Below are 23,938 nucleotides of genomic sequence, written 5' to 3' on the forward strand. Positions count from 1 at the left end.
CACAGAGAATGTCCAAAGAAAATGAAAGGGCAGGCCCTGAAGCTCAGCCTGGGCACCCCCTGTGCCTCCCACCCAGGTGTGGCTCCCTAGGGGGGCTCTGGCAGCAGGTAAGGCGATGGTGCCTGATGGGAGAGATCCAGCAGCTGGGGGGCACTGCAGGGCCGGGGAACCCCTGGAAGCCCTCAGCAGGGGCAGAAAGCAGGGGCCAGAGCAGCTGGGGGCTCTCCTGCTGGAGCTGAAGTGGCGTCCTGGGGAGCCAGGAGGCACCCACCTGCGGGGGCGCTGGGCAGGGGGCTGTGAATCCCGAGGTGTGGCTGCACCCCCACCTCCTGCTCACAGTGTAGAGGAAGCTGCAGATGCGCCCTCCTCCAGAGACAGGCAGCCTCAGACACAGGAAATGGGTTGGAGGAGGGGGTCCTTAAGGCTCTGTATGGAGTGGGAGAAGGGAGAGGGTTTGAGGGTCAGTGGGAAGGTTAAAGGCACCCCCAGCCCAGCCAGTAGCCACCACGAGACGGGAGGCATAGAGAAAAGGAAGGAAACCCTTTCACTGAGGGCCTACACTATACCAGGCCCTGCTTTGACCTTTTTTTTTTTTTTTTGGTACAACTTTACACTCTATTAAAGAGGCATGTTAATCCCCATTTCACAGATGAGAACACTGAGGTTCAGAGAGATGAGTGACTTGCTGACAGCTGCACAGGCAGCGGCAGGTTGAGATTTAACCTGATTTGTCTTACTTCAAGGCTGAGCTCTGGAGAGAACTGTAGGGGAAAATACACGGGGCAGAGCTGGTGAGAGGGTCTGCCCATCCAAGGCTGGCAGAGGATGAGGGGAGGGTTGTTGGGGCCTGGTCTGGTATCAGAGGGGGTGGTGATGGCTTGGGAGGGCTTCCCAGGTGTCTCGGGGGTAAATCCAGGTTAAGTGGCTCAAGGAAATCCAGTTGCCAATGCAGGAGACGGAGGTTCAATCCCTGGGTCGGGAAGACCCCTTGGAGAAGGAAATGGCAACACGCGCCAGTATCATTGCCTGGGAAATCCCATGGACAGAGAAGCCTGGTGGGCTCCAGTCCCTGGGGTCGCAAAGAGTCGGACATGATTTAGTGATTAACAACAACAAATGGCTTGGGAGTGTCTGTAAATCTCAGCCAAGCGGCCCAGTACTGAGGGCCCTCAGTACTCACCACGCACTCCGGCGAGGGGCGAAGGACTTGTCCACCCTGAAACACAACAAGAGCGGCGGCAGGTAAGGGGCAGCCCCGTCTTACCAGGCCTTCCCCGGCACATCAGGCCAACCCCTACCCCAACTCCTACCCACACGGTCCCAGGACCTCCCAGAGGCCTGGCGGAGGCACTGATGCTCTGAGACTGCCCGCCATAGGTTGCAGGGGCTCTAATGTCACATTAGGGACGTGGGGTGTGGGGTGAGCAGGAAGGGAGGCAGAGCCAGGAGGAGACAAGCCCCCGGGGTTCAGGGGCCACCCTCAGCCTTTGTCTCCCCTCAGTCCCTCCAGACCCAGCATCAGGGAGAGTATAGAGGCAGCGCCCCTCCCTGGGGCCCCCCACCACCCTCCAAGGGCACCCTGGGGTAGAGGACGGCTCAACCTTCCCGCCTCGCTGGGACAACAAACAAGCCCTGCTTCCTGGCCAGAGGCCAAAGGAGAAGGGGAAAGGGGCCCCAGATAGGACCTGCCATCTCAGGAGACTTGAACTGGGGATGCAGGGCTGGGGTCTCCCGGGGACCACCTCGTGCGGGTGGGGCCTGGGAGGCCAGGGAAGCCAGGACTTGCCTAACGTCACACGACAGAGCGCAGCCCCGCGCCCTGCTGCCTCCCGGCGTCAGCGGAGAGCCTCCTGCACCAGGAGGCTCCAGGCCAATCGCTGGGGGCTGGCCTGATGGCCCACAGAGCCCCCCTGCCCGGAAGGCAGCTCTCCGGTCTCCCTCTGCGGGGTCCCCGGGGGCGATGGGCGCCTAGAGAGGGCACACCATCCCTACAGCTCAAAGAGCCCACAGTCTGCAGCGTGACACGTGTAAGCAGCCCCGAGGGCTCTGCACACGGAAGGTGGGTCCCCCGTGTCCCTCTGACCACCGGGAGGGAGGCCCTGCTGAAGGTTATGCAACTTCCTGGCCAGCCAGGAGAGAGGCTGGTCTGTCTCCTGTCTCCCTTCCAAGGTCCCAAACCTCCGCCTAAGACACAGATCCTCCTGGCCCACCTGCGCACTCCTCTGGGGTGGGCACCTGGGGTTGGGAAGGACAGTGAACCCAAGATGGACCAGGGACCACTTCGACTCTCCAGCCCCCCCACCCCACCCACAGGTCTCCAGCCAGCAGTGCCAGAGGAGAGGGTTCCTGAAAGCCAGGCAGGCTGAGATGGGGCAGCCAGCGGGGTACCCCAGGGTTCGGGGTGGCTACGGCTTATATGTTCCCTCCTCCCAAAGCCTCACGGCAGGGGCTGGGTAGGCTCAGGAGCCAAGTCGGGGGGCCCCTGCAGGGCCTCCCCTGGACCTGCCTTTTCCCATCCCCCACTACCTATATGCACACCCCTGGCGTGAACACACACAGGCCCAGCCTGCCAGTCCACACACACAGTCAGACACCTACCACTGCCAGGCGTTAGACACAAACAGAAATGCCCACGGCCACTTGCGTCCGCGCACGTGCACAGGGGTATCCAATCCTAGCGCACGCACACACACACACACACACACACACACAAACACAGGCTTAACATCGCAAGTTACGGCCCTGACATCAGACCGCTCACCTCACACATCCACACAGGTTCACAGCTCCAGGCGCCCCCAGACCCGAGGCAGACACCGGCGGGCGCGCGCGCTCCCCTACCCCCGCGCACCTACCCCCCGTAGGCCCCGAAGGTGAAGCTGCGCTTCCGGCCGCTCATGGTGCCGCCCGCAACGAGCCCGAGCTGCTGCCCGTGCCTGGGTCACCTTGGCAACCCCCGGGGCCCCACCCCCGGCCACAAGCCCCGGGATTGTCCGCGCCCCCGCGGGCTGCGGGCCAGCTGTCCGGGGCAGCCGCGCACAGAAAGGGCCGCTTGTTCGCGCCGCCCTCGGGCCGGGTGGGGGGACGGCGCGGGGGATTCGCTGGACTTTCCAAGCGGGGACCTCGGGGCGGGGAGGCGGGAGGGCCGGGCGGGGCCTCGGCACTGGCGGAGGGGCGGGAGCGGGGAGGACAAGGCCCGTCCCCGCCCCCATCCCCAGACCCCGGGCGACCGGGGTTGCACACCCTCTTCTGCAGGCAACACTCTAGTCCACCACCCCCTCCCACCAGGAGCGGAGCTGTCCCCTCTCCGGTCATCAGGAGGTGTGTGTGGGGGGGGGAGCCCAGAGCGAGCTGGGTCCAGAATTTGGAATCCAGAGTCAAAATGGTTTGCACTCTACCTCGAATTTCTCACCTATTTAAAATAAGACTCATTGGAAAAGTCCCTGATGCTGGGAAAGATCGAGGGCAGAAAAAGAGGGCGTCAGAGGATGAGATCCAACCAGTCCATCCTAAAGGAGATCAGTCCTGAATATTCATTGGAAGAACTGATGCTGACGCTGAAATTCCAATACTTTGGCCACCTGATGTGAAGAGCTGACTCACTGGAAAAGACCTTGGTGCTGGGAAAGACTGAAGGTGGGAGGAGAAGGGGGTGACAGAGGATGAGATGGTTGGATGGCAACACCGACTCAATGGACATGAGTCTGAGCAAGCTCCAGGAGTTGGTGATGGACAGAGACACCTAGCATGCTGCAGTCCACGGGGTGGCAAAGAGTCAGATACGACTGAGCGACTGAACTGAACTGAGACTGAGCAACTGAACTGAACTGAGAGGATGAGATGCCTGGATGGCATCACCGATGCAACTAACACGAACTTGGGCAAACTCCGGGAGATGGTAAGGGACAGGGCGGCCTGGCGTGCTGCAGTCCATGGAGTTGCAAAGAGTCGGACGCAACAGGGCGACTGAACCACAGTAAGAACAGAACAGGCCTGATCCCCTAGGGCCCGCGTGACGAAGGAAGGAGTCCACGGATGTGGCACTGTAGGGCCGGGCCTGCTGCAGTGAATGCTCATTAAAGCCAGCTGGGAGAGTCCTGCCCTGTGGGCCAGTCTGCTCTCGAACGAGACGAGTGGAGGGGGGACAGAGCCCCAGTGGCCCTGCTATTACCCACTCTCATCCCCTGCCCCCGGGATCGCCCCTGTGCCCAGGTGAAGAGCAGCAGAGCAGGAAGCGCAAGGACCCACCCTCTTCTTGAACATGCATCCAGCCTGGGTTCCCTCCCTCGGCAGCCTTCAGAGACAAACTGGGCCCTGAGACCTCGAGCCGGTCGTGCATTCAATCAACGCCACGCAGCTCCCCCAGGGCCCATGATCCTGGCTGCACCCCACAGGAAGCTGTCTCTTCCGCTCTAAGAAAAGAGGCATCAGGAGGCAGGGGGCCTGCCCCTGCCCCAGGACTCACCCACCCCTCCCAGAACACCCAGTCTGCTTCCTACCCCCCATCCCACACCCAGGGAGGCCCCCAGAACCTCCATGGGGCTTTCTGTTCAAAGAGCCTGCAGTGGGGGGAGACAAGAGAAAGGACACCCAAGGGCACAACCATAGGGTGGTGGGCTTCTTAAAAGGCCTTTCACGAACCGTTCCTCCTGGGCCCTGAGCCCCGGCTCGGTGAGCTCCATTTTCCACTGGGAAACGGTGGCTCTGGGGAGAAGACTGCACGGCTTGCCTCACCCCGGCAGGGCTGTGAGTGTAGCCATCTCCTTCTTTCAGACACGAAGAAACGGAGACCTTGGCTCAGAGCAAATGCCCCTCTCTTGGAGAACTCCCCCTGCCCTAGCCCTCCTCTCTGCGCCCCCTGGACCCCCTCTCCTCTCCACACCGGTGGGCGGGAGAACCCTCCAGAGCCCCCTGAGAGTTTGGAGACTGGGAAGGGCCCATGTGATTTTCCCTATCCAGGAACCACCCCCTTGGTGGGTTCTCAGAGGAGGGTCCCCTTGGCAGGGCACTCCGGAGCTGGGGCCAGGCCCCTCCTGCTCTGGGCAGGGCTGCAGGTTCCTGGGCAGAGTGGGAAGCCCACTCCTCACGGGGCAGCCTGGTCGGCTCCAGAGGGGCAACCCTAGGTGCACTGAGATTGCCCCGAAGAGGAAGTCTCTGCTTCCTCAGTGGTGGGAGTGGCAGGACACCCCCACAGCTGCAGGGGGTGGAGGAGGAAACACTGGGCACTGGGCCTGGGTCACAGGAGCACTCACAACCTCAGGGCGGGACCCGGGACTCCAGCCCCATCCCGGGTGCGGCACCCGCCTGGACACAGCCCTCACGCTCGCCAGTCTCTTTTCAGTGGGAAGGCGTCCTCAGGCCCTTCAGTGGGAAGGGCCCTGCGCGTCTGCTTGGCAGGGTAACCAGGAGGCCTGCGATGTGCCAAGCTTCCCAGCCGGGCTGGGCCCCCGGGAGGCCCTGCTGGTGCTGGGACAGTGGGCCCTTGAGAGGGGCCGTGGGGGCTGCAGCGTTCCTACTGAAGACAAAGAGCCCAGTGTGGGCCCGGACTCTTGGGTGCTGACCAGCTGCAGCTGGCTCACTGGCAAGAGCTGGGGTGGGGTGGGGTAGGTGTCACGGTCCCTCGGCCGACAATGCACAGGGCATCCCCAAGCCAGCCCCAGTCCCTCTGGCCACAGCAGAACCTAATGCCTCTTCTGAACCTGCAGAAGCACCTCCTAGAACTGACCCACTACATGAGCACAGGTGACTCTCAAGACGGACAGCCAAGGACAAGGGACAGGAAAACAAGGGCTTATATCCTCATTTTTATGACCCTCCTCAGCGTTCAAATCCCAGCTCTCCGCCTTGTCAGCTGTGTGACCTTCGGCAAGTCACTTGATCTTTCTGTGCCTCAATCTCTTCATCTGCAAAATAAGGTTGATGATGAACATAAAAGTACCTACTTCAAAGGGTTTTGCCAAGGATTAACTAAGTTAATACTTTAAAAGCATTGAGAATAGTATTTGAGTCAAATGCATTTGTTAAATAAAACTCTCCAGCATCATCTGTATTAGGCGGGACTACATGAAATCACTATTTTCTTTTTTGAGTTAGCAAAGATGCATTTTAAAAAGCAGAGACATTACTTTGGTCCATCTAGTCAACAAAGGTCCATCTAGTCAAAGCTATGGCTTTCCAGTAGTCGTGTATGGATGTGACAGTTGGACTATAAAGAAAGCTGAGCACCAAAGACTTGTTGCTTTTTAACTGCGGTGTTGGAGAAGACTCTCGAGAGTCCCTTGGACTGCAAGGAGATCCAACCAGTCCATCCTAAAGGAGATCAGGCCTGAATATTCACTGGAAGGACGGATGCTGAAGCTGAAACTCCAATAATTTGGCCACCTGATGCAAAGAACTGATTCATCTGAAAAGACCCTGATGCTGGGAAAGATTGAAGGCAGGAGGAGGAGAGGACAGAGGATGAGATGGTTGGATGGCATCACTGACTCCATGGACATGAGTTTAACTCTGGGAGTTGGTGATGGACAGGGAGGCCTGGCGTGCTGCAGTCCATGGGGTCGCAAAGAGTCAGACACAACTAAGAGACTGAACTGAACTGAAATATGTATTAGTAAGAGTTCCAAAACAAACTAATGGCCATCCAGAGAGAACCAGATAAGTAAATTAAGGTCCCTTGGCACCATGCAGTATATGCAGCTGTTGGAAAGAAGGTGGGTGGGCGGATCTATGTGTGGGCATGTGGAACAACGTCTAAGACAGACACACAGGCACGAGGCAGGAAGGGCAGGGGGGTGCCCCGCCTGGCTCTGGCATTGCCTCCCTGTATCGTGTCTAACACTCGCCTGTGACAGGGTGCTCAGTCCTCTGGAGGCAGCACAGAGCTGGGGCTCGCAGACTGGCTCGGGGAAGTCACTGTCATCTTTGGGGGAGGGAGGGGGATGGAGCGCCTTCCTCCTTTTCCTCCAGCCTCTCTCCTAGAAACCAGAGCCAGGCTGCCCTCCAGGGACCAGGCCCTCCTTCTCAGAAGAAGCCTCCTCTTCTGGGCCACCCTGATTTTGCACCCTAGTTGTTCAAACAGGTGCCAGACAGTGTGAAGGAGGAGGAAAGCAGACAGGGGTGGCGGGACGCAGAGCTCCCTCTCCAAGTTCAGCCCGGGCTGAACTCTGAAAGTCCCACCCCCTGCCTCCAGTGCTGCCTTCCCAACACTCCACAGGGACACGTGAGGGCCCGGGGAGGGGCAGCCTCCTGGGAAGAGAAGAGCCTGGGCTCCAGATGGGGCTGGTGGGGCCGATTCTCGCCAGCTAGGCTTAGCGTTAGTTGCACATCCGATCCTATGCGACCCTGTGGGCTATACCCCGCTGGGGTCCCCTGTCTCTGGGATTCTCCAGGCAAGAATACTGGAGTGGGCTGCCATGCCCTCCTCCAGGGCATCTTCCTATCCCAGCGATCAAACTGCAGTCTCCTGCATTGCAGGCAGATTCCTTACCATCTAAGCCCCCGGGGAAACCCAGTGGGTCCCCAGTGACCTTCCATGCTTTCCCTGCCCCCTGTCATTCCCATTCAGGTATCTGCCGGGGGCAGGTGGCGGGGACAGCATCCTGAGCAGGGGGCAGGGCAGTGCTTGGCTTCCTGCCTGGCCAGGCAGCCTCCTATGTTAACCAGTTTTCCTCTCTGGGTCTCCGTTGACTCATCACTCTCACTTTGTTGGACTAGAGACATAATCACGGAAAAATACATTTGCCTTGAGAGAATTTCATAGGTTCAAAGCATCCTTCGCTCATGGCCCTTCTAGCCAAGCTGCACCCACCCAAACCTAAGATGCTGCTAACCCTGAGCTCCTGGAAAGGGAGTCTCCTGGAGGGTCCCTAGGCCCTGGGAACGGATGGTAGGAGGAGTGGGCATGCCTGTCCCCAGGCAGCTGTCTGGTGAGGTTACTGAACCAACAAACCGTCCTGACTCTGAGCCTCCCGTCCCATTGAGTGAGTTCCTGAGACCTCTGGCTACTCAAATACACACTGTGTGTCTGATGCTGTTCAGGAACTAGGGGCAGAGGATGAACAAGACAGAGTCTGTGTGGACTGCTGTGCACACCTGCACAGAAACCTCACCAGGTCACACGTGCCGCCTGTCCTTGTACCGGGCACAGAGATGCCTAACTCGTGCCTGTAGAGATCATATCAAGGTCTAAGGCATGCAGAACATCAGCCCCCACAGTCCCACACGCACACACATGTACAAAGGTCAAGTCAAGTTCCTACCCAGAGGTCCCAAATTGGTGAGTGCTCACCCGCTGACTAGGGCTGGGTTTGTACACACACATGAATACTCACCAATGACAACAGATTCATGCAGAGAAATCACTAAGGCCCACACACTCAGATCACACAAAATATACACAGGCATACATGCACACACACACACACACACCCCCAGTGCTCAGCCAACTACTGGGAAGAACTAGAGGTAGAGATCAAGTGGTGTGAACTCCTGCCTCCCTAAGAGAGGGGAAGCCAAGACCCCCTCCCACACATTACAGGCTGGGATCCAGCCAGCCTGTCTGTCCTGCCCCCTGCTAAGAGCATGGCCCTCCCTGCCCATGTTCAGAAGTGGTAAGTTGAACTGGAAGAGAGACAGCTTATGTTCAGAGCTCCCCTCAGGGCAGCTCCTTACTCCTTGGAAGAAAAGTTATGACCAACCTAGATAGCATATTCAAAAGCAGAGACATTACTTTGCCAACAAAGGTCCGTCTAGTCAAGGCTATGGTTTTTCCAGTGGTCATGTATGGATGTGAGAGTTGGACTGTGAAGAAAGCTGAGCACCAAAGAATTGATGCTTTTGAACTGTGTGTTGGAGAAGACTTTTGAGAGTCCCTTGGACTGCAAGGAGATCCAGCCAGTCCATCCTAAAGGAGATCAGTCCTGGGTGTTCTTTCGAAGGAATGATGCTAAAGCTGAAACTCCAGTACTTTGGCCACCTCATGCAAAGAGTTGACTCATTGGAAAAGACCCTGATGCTGGGAGGGACTGGGGGCAGGAGGAGAAGGGGACGACAGAGGATGAGATGGCTGGATGGCATCATCGACTTGATGGACATGAGTCTGAGTGAACTCTGGGAGTTGGTGATGGACAGGGAGGCCTGGTGTGCTGTGATTCATGGGGTCGCAGAGTCGGACACGACTGAGCGACTGAACTGAACTGAACTGAATACACACTGAGTCTCCCAGAGATGTAACAACTGGAGCCATTCTGAACTAAAAGTCAGGCACCACAACAAGATTTTCTACCCTTAAATCCAAACTTTTTTTTTTAATATACAAGCAGAAGCAAGCATTTGGTTAATTCATTAGGTCCCCTGGTGTGATCACGCCAGAGTCTTTATCTATGGAAGTGAGGGCTTTTACTTCTCTGAGGGCAGTTTGTTCTTTGGTTTTTTTAAACTGTGTGTGGGGGTAGGCTTATTATCTGGGAATACCATTCCAGGAAAATAAAGCATGCATCCGCCGCGGTCCCGGGCGCCCTCCACTGGCCAGCACGGAAACGGGCAGGCTCCAGGACCAGGGACAGCGCCCCGGGCATCTCTTCCGGGGAGGGCGGGGACCCGAGGGGGCCTGGAGGATGCGCCCTGCACCCCGCTCCGCGCGCCGATTACCCGCGCCCTCCTCTGCTTCCCGTGAGTGGAGGCGGCCCGCGAACCCGCTTTCCCCGCTAATCTCCGGCTCGAACTGCCAGCGCCTTTTCCCGGCCCACAATAACACACCTGCGGGCCACAATGGTGGCACCTGTGCCGCCGCCCACCGTGTTCCCGCCGCCCCCCCGTGTTCCCGCCGCCCCCTCGCCTCCCGGAGCCGACCCCTGGGTGTGCAGATCATGGAGACGCACCTACGCGCCCCGGGACCTCTGTGATCACAAGAGCCCCCCCCCCCCCGAGGCTGGTTATGCAAGAGTTTTATGTCAGCCATGGCTGATGGGGAAACTGAGGCCGGCCCAAAGAGCCAGCTCTCTCCTGCCACCCCCATCTCTCTCCCCCACCCCCCTCTCTCCTGGGAGACTTCAGCCCCCATCACACAGAGCATCCCAGCTCAGGAAGAGCTGCTGCTAGTCCCTGAGGCCATGTGCCCGGCACTGTGATTAGTTCAGTCCGCATGACCACCCTGTAAATTATCCCCAGTTCACAGACCAGGAAACAGGCCTTTTGAGAGGCTAAGAGGCTTGCCTGCCCAAGGGCCAGGGAAATAGAAGTAGCTGTGAAGATCCCCTAAGGTTGGGACTTTGCTGGTGGTCCAGCGGCTAAGACTGCAAGCTCCCAGTACAGGGGGCCCAGGTTTGATCTCTGGTCAGGGAGATAGATCCCACACCCACAGGCCTTTCTTTGGGACCTCAAGGACTGTAGCCCACCAGGCTCCTTTGTCCATGGGATTCTCCAGGCAAGAGTACTGGAGTGGGTTGCTATTTCCTTCTCCAGGGGATCTTCCCGACCCAGGGATCAATCCCGGGTCTTCTGCATTGCAGGCAGATGCTTTACCAGCTGAGCTATCAGGGAAGCCCCAATTAAGACCCAAGTCAAATAGAATAAAAAAGACCTCTCCCCCCCCCACTCCCCCCCTCCCCAAGGTGACTCCGCTCTGAGTCAGTCTCAGGGACATTTCAGCCAAGAAGAAAGCCCTTCAGACAGCACACGCCGCCTGGCCCTGACACCCTGGACACCTGAAAGCCTCTTCTGCCTCAGGGGGGCAGGTGGGGGTGGTTGCATGGGGTCCCACGTCCCTCAAAGAAACAAAACCCAGTCTCTCCATCCTCACAAGCATTAGTCCCACAAAGCGCTTCCCAAGGCACACTCAACATGTATTTGGCTGAAGCTTGCCTTCTAGGAACCAGGCTTCTAAACGCACAACCACACAGCCTGGGCACAGAGTCTGGATCCAGAGCAGGGCAATGTGAGCCAGGGATAAGTACACAGGCTTGAGAGCCTGACAGAGTGGGGTCCAGCCCAGGCCTGAGTAAGCCTCAGTTCTCATATCTGGACAGTGGGCGAGCACCAGCTCCTGACTCACAGGTGATGGTGACCATCATACAAGGTGGGGCACAGAGGCAGAGGAGTCGCCATGGTGCCTTGTGCCCATGAAGAGTTAGCATGGTGGTGGTTGGCCTTGCTGTTGCCCACAGAGTCTTCCGAGGTGTATGAAATCCAGAAGCCCCTGCTGAGTCACACCTCCATTTCTCACAAAGGAAAAATCAGGCTACAGCATACACCATGGGCAAAATGATGGGCAGAGAAAGAGGTTACCAACATGTGGTCTGTGGCTGGCATGGGGACAGATGGAGAGGGAGGGTGGCCATCCTTGGTTTAGAAGGGTCTGGAGACCCTTCTACTTTACTGCCTAACCTCTGACCCTCAACCCCCAGCCTCTGAGCCCAGATCAGCTCTCTGGTCTCCTTGGCATAGAAGGCACTCCATCAATGTTCAGGGAATGAATGGGGTCCTAGGTTGGCAATGAACAAAAGGAAGGACAAAATAAATTTTATTCCTGTCGGACTACATACAGGGATTGACATCAGTGTGGGCTGGGAGTCAGGTGGACCTGACTGAATTATTTCCTCTGACACTTCCTAGTTTGTGACTTTGGGCCATTTTCACAACCTCTCAAAGCCTCTGCTTCTTCATCTATAAAAGGGGGCGGTGATGAGAAGAATGGGGGGTTTGCAAAGAGTCAGACACGACTCAGCGACGGATCAACAACAATGAGAATGATAGCGTCATTCATGGCAATTTATGGCAAAAAACCACTACAATATTGTAAAGTAATTAGCCTTCAATTAAAATAAATAAATTAATTAAAAATTTTCTTTAAAAATATGAAAAGTACAGTCTGTTGAATGAACGCTTGGGAGACCATACTCTTTAAATAAATAAAAAAAGAATGATAGTGTCAACACTTACCCCAGGGGGTTGTTCTGAGAGTTCAGTGTAAAGCACCCAACGCTGGCACACAGTAGGCACCCAGTAAGTGCAGGCTGTCCTGTTCTTGGGACTTGCATCAGCACAGCCACACAGGGGACCGTCAGGAGGACCTGGGTCCAGCTCTGCCACTGCCCCAGCGGGACCATGGGCAGTTCCCCACCCCTCCAGCCCCCAGCTCCCTTCTCCGTGAAAGGAGGGCTCTCCAAGCTGCCTGCTCTGTCTGATTAAGGGGGGGCAGCCTGGAGAGGCCCCTAGAAAACAGCTCTGCCCTCAATGTATACTCTCCACCTGGACAGAGGGTGTGTGTTCCCCTGAACAGGGAGGAGGGCGGGCAGCTCTGAGAGTCCCCGAGCCACACCTGATACCTGCCTGGTGCCCACGCTGACCTCACAGAAGCAGACCCCCCCCCCAGCAAATGCACCTCCTACACACTGTCCCCAATGCAGGATGCAGTCATGGAGCCACACCACGTGGGCTGTGGGTCTCAGGGGACATGGGACGGTGCAGTGGGCTCAGAGGAAGCCAGATCTAGGGGTGGAGTCCATCTCTTCCTCTCCCTGAACCCCAGTTTCCTTGGCCACACGGTGAGAAAGCTAACAAAGGCCACATGCGCCCCGCCAGCCCCAAGGGCTCCGGCGCACGCACATGGGAGGCAGCCCAGAAGTGAAAGCCCTTTGTGAATTGCCGCCATCGGCTGCAATCATCATAATTATTATCTGTAGAATGAGGGGGCTGGACCAGCGGATCTCCACGGGCTCCTCTCCAGCTCTGATGCTGAGGATTTCTCAGTTTCTGAGCTGGGAGTTGATGCAGACTAGTGCAGGGTGGGGGGCAGGGGTGCGGTGTGCAGGGGAATCCAGGGTCTGTGGGATTGGACATCCTTGGGAACCTCTGCAAACAAATCTCCCCAGTTGTCCTCTTCTCCCAACCTAGCCTGGGATGCTGAGCCCCACAGACAGAAGGGAAAGGGCAGGGCATGGGAGGGAGCTGGGAGGTTCAGGGCTAGGTCCCGAAGGTGGGGCAGCCCCAGGGTTTGAGCCCTACCCCACCCCCTGCCTAGAACTAGGCCTCAGGCCCCCTCCCCATCGAATTCTGCATGCAGTACACCAAAGTGGCTAAAAACGGAATCCAACAGCCGTTAATTCAAGTCTCAGCTCCAGCCACACGCCAGCTGGGTGACCTTGGACAGACTGTTTAACCTCTCTGAGCTTCAGTGCGCCTAAAGAGGGTGGTTCTGAGGAATGAAAGAGACAGATCCATGGAAAGTGCTCGGCACAGGGCCCAGCAGACTGTAAGCACCCAGTGAAGGCCCCCCCTCCACCGTCCGTCATCACTCACCCCCAATTCTGCTTCTCCCCTGCCAGGAATGCTCCCGGAATCCCTCAGCCAGCCAGCTCCCCACCCTGGCTAACACAGGGCAGACCCCAACGGTGCAGCTGGGGACAGGGGTGGGAGGCAAGGGTGCCAGGTTTCTCTGCCCCTCAGAGAACCACGGAGGGCCACATCTCTCCAGCCAGGGAGGTCTGGGGCCCTGGCCGCGACTGAAACAGGTGAGTGCTTTGTCCCCCGGGGCTCTGCAGTCCTGTTTCGGGGGTGTTTGAAGCCCTGGGAAAGGGGCCGTAAGGGCACCCCTATGCACCTGGAAAAGCTCCCACATCTTAGGTGGAGGCAGGTGGGAGACTGGGCCAGGCTGGAGCCACTGACCCAGAGCTTCAGCCCTCCCGCATCTGTAGCCCACTGCCTGGGCTATCATGAGGCTGCTGGGGTGGGTGACCTCTCTCTGGACCCCAAGGTGGGGATGCGGCAGCAGCATGAGAGGTGAGCCTGCCATCAGCCTGGGCCTCGACCTTCAGCCCCTCCCAAACAGAGGAGCTGCAGCTGCCCCAACAGTTCTGGTGCAAGCAGAGAGAAGTCCCCAAGGTCACCCTCCACCCACTCCCCAAAGTCCCAGCTCAGAGGAGCGGGGTCTCGGGAAGGGCTCGCTTCTGAGCAGGGATGGGGCAGACCACCTGCCTCACCTGCCCACTGCCCCAACGGCCTGGCTGCGGCAGGCATGTGGCCACGGGAAGGTCATGGCCTCCCTGGCCACGCAGGAGTCTGTTCTCACCCACTGTCCCCCGCAGATCCCAGCACCCCCAGATTCTCAGGGGAGCCTGGGGAACGCATAGTGGCAAGAAAGCGCAATTCCCCTAGCGACAGGGCACACCTGAGGCTCATAGAGCACGGTCACCAGCTCCGCCTCAGTAGCTGCTGCTGCTGCTAAGTTGCTTCAGTCGTGTTTGACTCTGTGCGACCCTGTGGACAGCAGCCCACCAGACTCCTCTCTCCACGGGATTCTCCAGGCAAGAATACTGGGTTGCTATTTCCTTCTCCGCCTCACTTGAGCCACGGTACAAAGGCAGAAACTGCACCCACCCATTGCAGCGATGGAAAGGAAGGCTCACAGAGGCCAGCACTGGCCAGGGTCACACCGCTAGTGGGATGAGGTCAGAGGGGGATACAGGCCTCCTGATTTCTGGCACAGACGACGGCCCCTAGTTGACTGACTGGTTGGTGCCTTGGTCCTCTCTCGTGTCGCTGGGATGGAAGAGGCTGGAGCTCCCTCCTTTGCATACAGGAGGGAAAGGGGACCCAGAGAAATAGGCAATAGAGCCATACTCACCCAGCAGGGGCAGGGCAGAGAACCGGGCTGGACTAGATCCTATCCAAGGCCTGCCCACAGAAGGCTCAGTCAGTCCCGCCGGTGGTTTTCCCATTGGCTTGCAGAGAAAATTCCTCAGCTTGGTATTCAAGGCCCTTGAGAACCTGACTCCAACTCACCCCTACACACACCTCGCAGTGAAGCCAAACCGGTGTCCTGACTGCCACTTTTCATGCTGTGGCGGTTAGTAACTCCACTCACAGCCACCATGACCACTTATCGAACACCTACTAGGTGCCAGGCACTGATTCCCCAAGGGGGAGACCTACTCATCTCACATGACAAGGCGAAGGCCAACTGCCTCGGAAATGTGAGATTATGGAAACAATTCCCACTGCCCACCCCCATCTCCCCCAGATGTTAAATAAAAGGCTTACTTTTTCTTGCTGCAATAAAATATTTGAAGTTTCTTTTCTGAAATCTTTTTCTCCGTATGTTTCTAGGGTTTGTTTTTCCTTCTGTGCGTTCATATCTCCTGAGAGCAGCTCCCAGCCATCATATCTGATCTGCATAAACAACACCCCCAGGTAGGCAGGCAGACCAGGCCTTATCACTCCTGTCCTGTGAAGACGGAAATGAGGCACAAAGAGAGCCAGTGACTTGCGCAGAGTCACACAGCAGAGACTGGACTTGAACTCCTGGCAACTCCCAGCGCATTTCCTCTGAGTCCCCAACAAATGTCCACGATAAGCTGGGCACTGCCCTGGGTGTCGGCCTACATTAATCTTAACCCTCGAAACAACCCCCTCAGATACATGAAATGGGTGATCCCCACTTTATAAAGAAACAGAGTCTCATGTACACACTGCTGTATGGATAATGTTTAAGTGGATAATCAACAGGGACCTCCTGTATGGCCCACGGTATATAGAATATATGGGAGGGGAGTCTGGGGGAGAGTGTTTACATGTGTGTGTATGCATGCATGCTAAGTCGCTTCTGTTGTGTCCGACTCTCTGCAGCCCACCAGGCTCCCTGGTCTATGGGACTCTTCAGGCAAGGCTACTGGAGGGGGCGGTCCTTTCCTTTCGCAGTGTATGTATGGCTGAGTCCCTTAGCTGTTTACCTGAAACTATCACAACATTGTTAATCTGCTATACTCTAATATAAAATCAAAAGTTAAATTAATAAAAAAGAAGAGGGATTCCCTGGTGGCTCAGTGGTAAAGAACTACCAAAACAGAGGGGGTCTGCCGGGGCACCAGCCTTCCCCACGGGCAGAGAGTCGTCCAGCCTGTGATGCCCTTGCTGTGTGCTGGCTGGTACAAGGGCTGGGCCCTCCTTTGCACACTCCTTTGCACACTCGCGAAGCGTGTATTGAGTGTGCTGAGTGTGTAATGTGTCCCGGGGTCGGTAACAGACGTGAGCTGGGTGTGGCATCGCCTGCCTGCTGATGCAGGAGACACGGGTTCAACCCCTGGCCCAGGAAGATCCCACGTGCTGTGGAGCCACTAAGCCCGTGAGCCACACTACTGAGCCTGCACTCTAGAGCCTGCGAACCCCAACGACCGAAGCCCGCGCGCCTGGAGCCTGTGATCCGTGGCAAGAGAAGCCCCCACAGGGAGCAGCCCACCCACCACAACTAGAGAGAGCAGCCCCTGCTCGCTGCAACTCGAGAAAAGCCAGGGCAGCAATGGAGACCCAGCCCAGCCAAAAATAAATAAATATTAAAAAAGAAAAAAGGAAACAGGCTCAAAGAGATGGAGTAAAGGGCCCTCAGTTGGGTGGTTAGCTGGTGGCAAAGTCAGATTTTTAACTCAGGTCTTCTTCCCAAAGGGACCCCAGGGCGGGTGGCCCCAGGCTGGCAGGGTATTTACTAGAGGAGTAGGCGAGTCATCTCACCTCCTCGAGCCTCACCTCCTCGTCGGAGCTGTGTCCACAGAAGCTCCACCCTGGGCTGTGTCAGGGACCGAAGGATGCCACACCCAGCTCACGTCTGTTACCGACCCCGGGACACATTACACACTCAGCACACTCAATACACGCTTCGCGAGTGTGCAAAGGAGGGCCCAGCCCTTGTGCCAGCCAGCACACAGCAAGGGCATCACAGGCTGGACGACTCTCTGCCCGTGGGGAAGGCTGGTGCCCCGGCAGACCCCCTCTGTTTTGGGGTGTCTCACCGACACCCCTCCGCCTCCTCTCCCTTCTTCTCTGAGTCACTGCCTGTACGAGCCTGCAGCCCTAAAAATAGAGCACACAGAAAAACATGCACAGATGGAGACCACAGCAGCAACCCCTGCCCTCGGGTTCCCCTGCTGACCCCAGAGTGGCCGCCCCGGGAGCTCCTTGGACTGCCAGCCCCACCTGACGCAGAGGGGACCCAGAGTGTTCCACCCACCGGAGGTCCTTAGCCAGGGGTCCCCGCCTGCCCCCACCTCTACCCAGCAAAGTCAAACTTTCTTTCCTGATTGGCACAGGGCTGCCATCCCGCCTGACGTAGAGTGGTCCCAGAGTTTTCCATCTGCTGGAGGTCCTTAGCCAGGGGTCCCCATCTGCCCCCCACTCTACCCAGCAGAGTCAAACTTTCCTCACTGGCACAGGGCTGCCATCTCACACCTCACACTCCCTTGCCAGGTGGAGCTGCCTCTTGGAACTGGAGATGGGCCCAGAGAGGGGAAGTGACTTCCCAGAGCCACACGGCCAGCCAGAGGCAGGACCAGGCCTGGACTCAGAGCCAGCTCCTGGCCAGCCCCGGGGTGAGCGCCCAAGTGAGCAGGGCAAAGCCCTGAGTCCCTTGCTGTCCTCTGCCTACATCAGGCTGCCCTGCAGACATCCGAGCCCTAGAAGCACCTCTCAGCAGCTGCCACCCAGGGATGCCAGGCTCGCAGAGGCTCAGCCAGGGTGCCAGGACCCAGGCAGGCAGGGGTGAGAAGAGGGCAAGCTGGCGGACTCCCCTCCATTCACCCCAGCTGGCCCCTAGCCTTGCGGGGAAGGCAAAGCAGAAAGCAGGACTTGGCCAGGTCTCCTGGAAAACTGGCAAAGGAAAGGGGACCCCAGAGCTGCCTGGAGCCTGGGCTGTGGGGTGTCCTGCCTCGGGAGGGGCCCTAGGGAATAGCACATCCAGGGGCAGCTCAAGGAGAGGCTCCTCTGGCCCCAGAGGACGTGGGTTTGAGGGGAAGGGGGGCAGGAGAGGAAGGCCCACTGAAGGGGCACGCCAGCTGGTTTCTTGATTCTCAGGGTCACCTGACCAGGCTTCACGTGACCCAGAAAAGAAGGAAGAAGACGGGCGGAGGCCAGGCTGGGGCGGCTGCCTGCCGGGGTGGTACCCAGTTCAAGTCCCCCGCATCAAAAGCTGATGACGGGCACGCATGTGAACCCCACGGGGGCCCGGGTGTGGGTGTGTTCCCGTGCCTATCTGCCAGGTTCCTCCTAAGGGTGTGCTCGTTCTGTGCGTGCACTCTGCGTATGCCCTGGAGGAGATAACGGGGTCCTTATCTGCCTGAGGACGAGACCTCCAGAGGGGCCTCTCCTGGCCGACAACACCCTCCTCTGCACGTCTGCATGGCCTGGCTCTCGTCTGCGGTGCGGGTCGGACCGAGAGGCGGGGATCTCGGCCTGCGTGTGCGGGGCCTGCCCGCCTGGGTCTGGCTCTCGGGTATTCGTGGGATCGGAGCGTGTTGGCACCTGTGTCTGGCTGTGTGAAGCCGGGTGGCTGCCCAGTGGTGTCTGATGGCCAGGACAAAGGCCTCCACAGACAGACAGGTGGTGTGGGACACAGACCTGCCCCGGGGGGTCTGCACAGGGCCTCCAGATCTGCAACAGGACAGCGGGCAGGGGTGGGGCCAGGGGGAGAGTGAGGTGGAGCGGGATCTCGGGGTTCCCGTACCCCAGGCTTGTACTGACCTGGCTGGGGGGGCGGTGGTGAGGTCCGAACAGCAGAGATAGCCCAGCCAAGACCAGAGGCCAAAAGAAAGATCGTGTCTCACAGCCGGTAGAGGGTGGATAGAGGGAGGTCTCTAGAGACCCCTGCCAGGCAGGCACCCAGCACAGAAGGCTGGAAGCTGGGAAGGTCCCAGGAAGGGGACACTCACCATCACGGCTGCAGCCAGGGGCGGCGGAGAGCTCTGGGAAGCGGGGAAGTTCTGGACCCTGAAGAAAGGTGAGGTCCTCCTGGATCTGACCCAGCTTCGCCTCCTCCATCCAGATGCACCTTCCCCCTCCCCCAGGCAGCACGGGAGAGGGGATCACCACCCCATCCCGCCACCCTGCCTCGACCCCGCCACTGTGGCGCTCTGCCTGGACCAGGAGTCAGAGAGCTGATGCTAGGCCAGCCAGAGACAGCTCTGTGACCTTGGGCGGTTCAGTTAGCCTCTCTGAGCCTCAGTTTCCTCATCTGTGCAATGGAGACCTCAGTTCCCCACCTTAACAATATTGCTGTGGGTGGGGTAGACACTCTGCCACTTGAGAATTAATTGTGACCCCGAAATCCTTTCCGAGGCCATTAAGATGCCCCCTTTGCTTCCCCCAGACCCTCCAACTGCCAGGGGAGGGGGGCCTCGGACTGAGGTCCCAGATGCAGGAGTCGGGAATGTCTCCGGGCGTGCTGGGCATGACCACCGACTTCCCTGTCAGCTGCTGCCCTTCCCCTGTTCAGGGGACCCTGTGGCGGGTTTCTGTCTCAGTAGCTTGGGAAACTCAGGGCCACCCACCTTCTCTGGCTTCTTCTTCCCCGCCCCCTGGGCAAGGAGGGCCCACAGCCCCGCCGCAGGGTGGACTAGGAGCCTGGGGAAGAAATACTGCCCCTTCCTTCACTTCCCTGATCCGTTCAGACCCGGCTCCTCCCTGGGCTCCCTCCTCCTTGACTTTGGAGAAGGAGGAGGATACAGGATGGGTCAGACGCCGACGAATGAAGGGTGGCGTGTCCTTCTCGGTCCCACCCCATGGCTCGCGGAAGGACCCCCGACAAAAACTCGGGGTCACGCACAGATCGGGGTCTCGCTGGCCCAGAGGGCGGGCGCGCACCCCCTGAGCTGGTGTCTGGGTGGGCGCGTGCGTGTGTGAACACAGATCTTCCCCAAGCCCTGGCGCCCCACGGTTGGCACCAAAGCGTCTGCGGGGCTTCCCACCCTGTGCATTCCCACCGAGTCCTCAGATCCCGCGGAGCCAGGGGAGGCGACGAGGGGGCGCCCGACTGCGTGACGCGGGGGCCCTGCTCCGCGGCGGCTTGAGGACGAGGTTGGGTTCGGGGGTGGGGAGGCGGTGGGAAGCAAGGACATCACTGCCCCCTCAGTTTGGGGTCGTCGGACCCCCACTTCCCTCCTCTGAGGACCGGAGCGCTTCCTCCTGGGGGTGTCGCGGCTGGGCGGGCCCCTCCTTAGGGATTGAGAGAACGCACCCACTTCTCTGCGCCCCCTCCCCAGGGTGAGAGGAACACGGACCCCCCACCTACGCAGGGGGGTGGGACCCGAGCCCCCCAACTAGCCGCGGCCTGGACGCATCCCGGGAGGAAGGGGGCAGAGCCGGTTGACCCCAGGCCTGCCTCTCCGTCCCCTGCCTGCGCCCCCTCCCCGCTGGCCGCTCCCCCCGCCCCCCGGGTCCTCGCCGGCGGCCCCCATCCCCCTGCCCAGCCCGCCCCCGCCAGCAGCCCGGGCCACGTCCATCCCTTCTCCTTTCCAGGGCCGCGTCCGCCGAGCGCGGCGCACTCACCCGCGGGCCTGGGCCGGGGGCGTCCTGCGCTCGGTGCTCCGGTCCCCGCGGCTGCAGCTGCAGCTCTGCTCGGACGCGGCTCCGCGATCGCCGCCGCCGCCGCCGCCGCAGCAGTTCGGGGCGGGGGTGGGGGGGGGGCGTCACGTGACCGCGGAGCCTCCTTCCCGGCGCGCTCCCCCCTCACTGCGGACGGAGCCGGGGCCGCGGGCGCGGCGGAGGTCCCCACCCGGCCTCTCTCCCACCCACTCCGACAACAGGTCCCGGAGGCGGGCGCTCTGCGCCCCACTTTACCGGCCGGGAAACTGAGAACCCGAGAAGGGGAGGACTAGGTTCCACGGCTCGACTGGCAGGGCCAGGCGGGGACCCCGCGGTCCAGACGGTAGTCCCTGTTCCCCCCGCGCCCCCCGCCCAGGGAAGAGGGGGCAACTTCTGGGGCAGGTGGGGTCGACGCGGACGCGGAGCCCACGCCTTAGGTCCGCGTCTGCAGGGGCAGGGTGGAAGGAGAAGGCGCCCCGGGTTTAGCGGGGTGAGGAAGCCGTGCCCGCGCGCGCATCCTCCGCACCCAGGCGCCTGGCCTGCGTCCTGCCCGCGGCCGCGCACTGGTCCCCCCATCTTCCATCCAGCTGGCTAGCCCCACCCCCGCGACAGCCTCCCTGGCCCCGGCAACTTGCTTCCCACTCAGCCTCACCGGGAAACGGCGGGGATGGCGGCCCTCAGGGCACGCTCTAAAGGAGAAGCGGATGGAAGGCAGCAGGAGTCAGGTGGCCTCAGGGCTGGCGTGCAAACCCGGGCAGCAAGGGGCCCCGAGATGACCTCAACCTGACCCCCGGGGCGAAGAGAGGGGAAGAGCCGGGCCCAAGGTCACAAGCGCGGGAACAGCAGCAGCAGCAGCGCCGGGGCCCACAACGCGCTGGACTCGCTTCCAAGGGACAACCCTTCTAGGCGGACTGAGGACTCGGGCCCTGTGTCTACAGGCTGGAGCCGTGGGGGCCCATGGGTGGGGGCGTGCTTGGCAGGCCCGGGGCACGCAGAACATTACCTTCAGAGGGGATCGTTGAGACCTCTGGACCTCAATGCTGCTCTAGGAAGTGGAGAAACCGAGGTTGCGGAAGGGGTGGAGACAAACCTGCAAGGCCCTCCAAGATCAGCGGGTGCGCGAGGCCCATCTCACAGAGAAGATTTAGGGAGGATTCAAGTCTTGCATTCATTTTGTTATTGTTAACATTTTTATTTATTTTTGGCTCTGCTGGGTCCTGCTGCCCCGGCTTCTCCCTAGTTGTGGTGCGCAGGCTTCTCTTGTGGAAACAGGCTCTGGGGGGCGGGCTTCAGTAGCTGCGTGGCTGGCTCCCGGGCTGTGGAGCACAGGCTCAGTCGCTGTAGCACAGGGGCTTAGCTGCTCCGAGGCACGTGGGATCTTCCTGGGTCAAGGATCGAACCTGTGTCTCCCAGATTGGCAGATGGACTCAGTACCACTGAGCCATAAGGGAAGCCTCCAGGTCTTGTATTCACTTACTCAGTGTATTTATTGAGCACCTGCTGTGTGCTTAACAAATGACTTCCACCTACATTTCCCCAGCTATGGGGATTCCTTTCATTAAAGGCAAGACACAGGGTCTTCAGCCACACTTCCATCCGCTGCTGGACAATCTACATGTGCAGGCCTGAGTGTTGAGGACCAACCGTGCTGGGACCCGTTTCCCCGCCAAGACTCTCACCTCAGCCAAGAGAGATCAGAATTAAGGGGGAACAGCAGGCCATGCCTCACCCTCATCCCCATCTCCCCACACCCCCAGAAAACTGAAAAGGCAGAGGGGAGGTAGGGATGGGTCCATGTTCTTTCCAGTCCTTTGGGGCCTCATCTGCAGGCTCACCCCAGCCATGGGTGGGAAAGAGTTCCCAGATCAGGATGCCTTGAACTTCTAAGAGCACAAGCGTGGCCTGATCCAGATTCACCGGGTGAATTTCTAATAAAGCACTGCAGCACTGCTGGTGCTATAGGGCCACAGATGTTATATTTCTTTCAATATTTAGTTTTGGCTGTGCTGGGTCTTTGTTGCTGTGCGTGGGCCTGGCCTAGTTGAGCGTGGGCTTCTCACTGTGGTGGCGTCTCTAGATGGGGAGCGCGGGCTTTAGCACATGTGGACTCCGTAGTTGTGGTACCCAGATTTAGTTGCCCCGTGGCCTGAGGGATCTTCCCAGACCAGGGATCCAACCTGTGTCACCTGCACCGGCAGGCGGATTCTTAACTACTGGACCACCAGGGAGGTCCCCAGATACATCATTTTGAATAGTGCTGGCAGAAGAAGGCTGTCGAGGAAGAAAACTGCAGCGGCTCTGAGAGCAGCGCCTCCTCACTCTGTGCCCACCCCAACCCCTAGGGGTCATCTGACTTCCTGTCGAAGCTGTAGGCCTGAGCCTGGATCCTTCTCAGGATGCTCCAGGATGCTTTATAGTTTGGTTCAAAGCTCTAATAAGGGGGAAGGAGTCGAATGAGACTGGTCAAGGCGCTTCTGGGGATAGTGCAGGAGGGATTCTATAGTGCAGCAATTGCCTCAGATGGGCGTGTTGTGCAGGACATTGGTCCCGGGAGATGCTGGGTGAAATCAAACTGAGTCATATTTGGGAAATGATGGTTGAGAGCCTAAAGCCCTTCCCGGGCAGCATGCACTGGGCTGACCTGCCTAGAGCAAAGCTGGGCTTCTCGGGGAGGGCACACAAACTCCAGGGTTCTCCGAAGCAGCACCCCTCTTCCCATCCTCTTTTTTTGTACATGGTGCTGGAACTGCACCCTTGAATTCCATTCCCATCAAGATTCTGGTGCCTGTTCAGCTTCTCCAGCTGCTCTCCAAAAGAGCCCTCTTCCCCTCCATATGGTGAGACAGACCACGGGGTCCCAGCTGGAAAGGGCTGCTGACGGAACCGTTTCAGACCGGGCTCCAGGATGGAGCCACAGTGCCTCACGTGAGCAGCAGCCAGGGGCCCCATGGAAGCAGAGGTGTGGAAACAGAGTGAGGAGCTGCAGCTGTGATCTGGACCAGCAAACTCCAAGTTCTTCAGGGGCCCATGGTCCCCGAGGGACTGAACAGTACCCAACCTGGGCTGAGTAGCTCCTAAAACGAAGGCTCTTTTGTGCCAGGCCTCCCTTTCTTCTTTATAACCAAGGAGCTCTTCAATTACAGCACTTTCCTCTTTACAGAAAAAGCTCAGTGCAAGAGGCCTGTGATCTCTCCTGTGTCCTGGGGGCTGCGTGCGGAGACTGTCGGGGGCCCTGGGGAGCAGGCAGCAGGCACGTGCAGTAGGGGGCTGGGCACGGAGCCTGGGTACTGCAGACTGGATGAAGGCCCCAGAGCTCTGCTTTCTCTGCCCTATTTCAATCCAAACCACTCAAGACTGACCACTCACGCATGGCTGCCTCTGGGCACAAGCCTTCTCTTTTCCAAACACTTAATACATTGCGACCCAGCCACCAAGCCTGCCCTCCCAACTGCTGAAAAATGGGAACTGGCTTCAAGAAAAGAAAAAAAAAACCTGATGTCTAAGAAGGCTGGAGTGAAAACACGGGTGGTACTACAGTGAGCTGGGAATAATGCGCAAGGGAGTCAAAAAAACGGGAATGGAAGTGACTCTCCTCTCT

At 58.9% G+C, this 23,938-nt stretch overlaps 1 protein-coding gene across 13 annotated transcripts in view; it reads right to left on the reverse strand.

The window, feature by feature from the left end:
* LOC120855011 (RAP1 GTPase activating protein) overlaps positions 1-21,472 on the reverse strand; it is a 70,968-nt gene extending 49,496 nt beyond the window's left edge. For 4 of the 13 annotated variants that reach the window (XM_040229516.1, XM_040229515.1, XM_040229523.1 and 1 more), the window contains exons 1-2: positions 2,856-2,914; positions 1,181-1,216 (exon numbers count right to left, since the gene is read on the reverse strand). In XM_040229516.1, coding sequence (XP_040085450.1) covers positions 1,181-1,216; positions 2,856-2,899 — 80 coding nt within the window. In that variant the 5' untranslated portion in view covers positions 2,900-2,914. Of the gene's footprint in view, positions 1-1,180; positions 1,217-2,855; positions 2,955-20,304; positions 20,404-21,343 lie in introns of those variants that run through there. The other 9 variants (XR_005719118.1, XM_040229517.1, XM_040229525.1 and 6 more) reach the window with 9 other exon arrangements.
* Positions 21,473-23,938: the final 2,466 nt, after the last annotated feature.

Source organism: Oryx dammah, unplaced genomic scaffold (assembly GCF_014754425.2).
Source record: "Oryx dammah isolate SB20612 unplaced genomic scaffold, SCBI_Odam_1.1 HiC_scaffold_27, whole genome shotgun sequence".
In the NCBI taxonomy this organism is placed as follows: Eukaryota; Metazoa; Chordata; class Mammalia; order Artiodactyla; family Bovidae; genus Oryx; species Oryx dammah.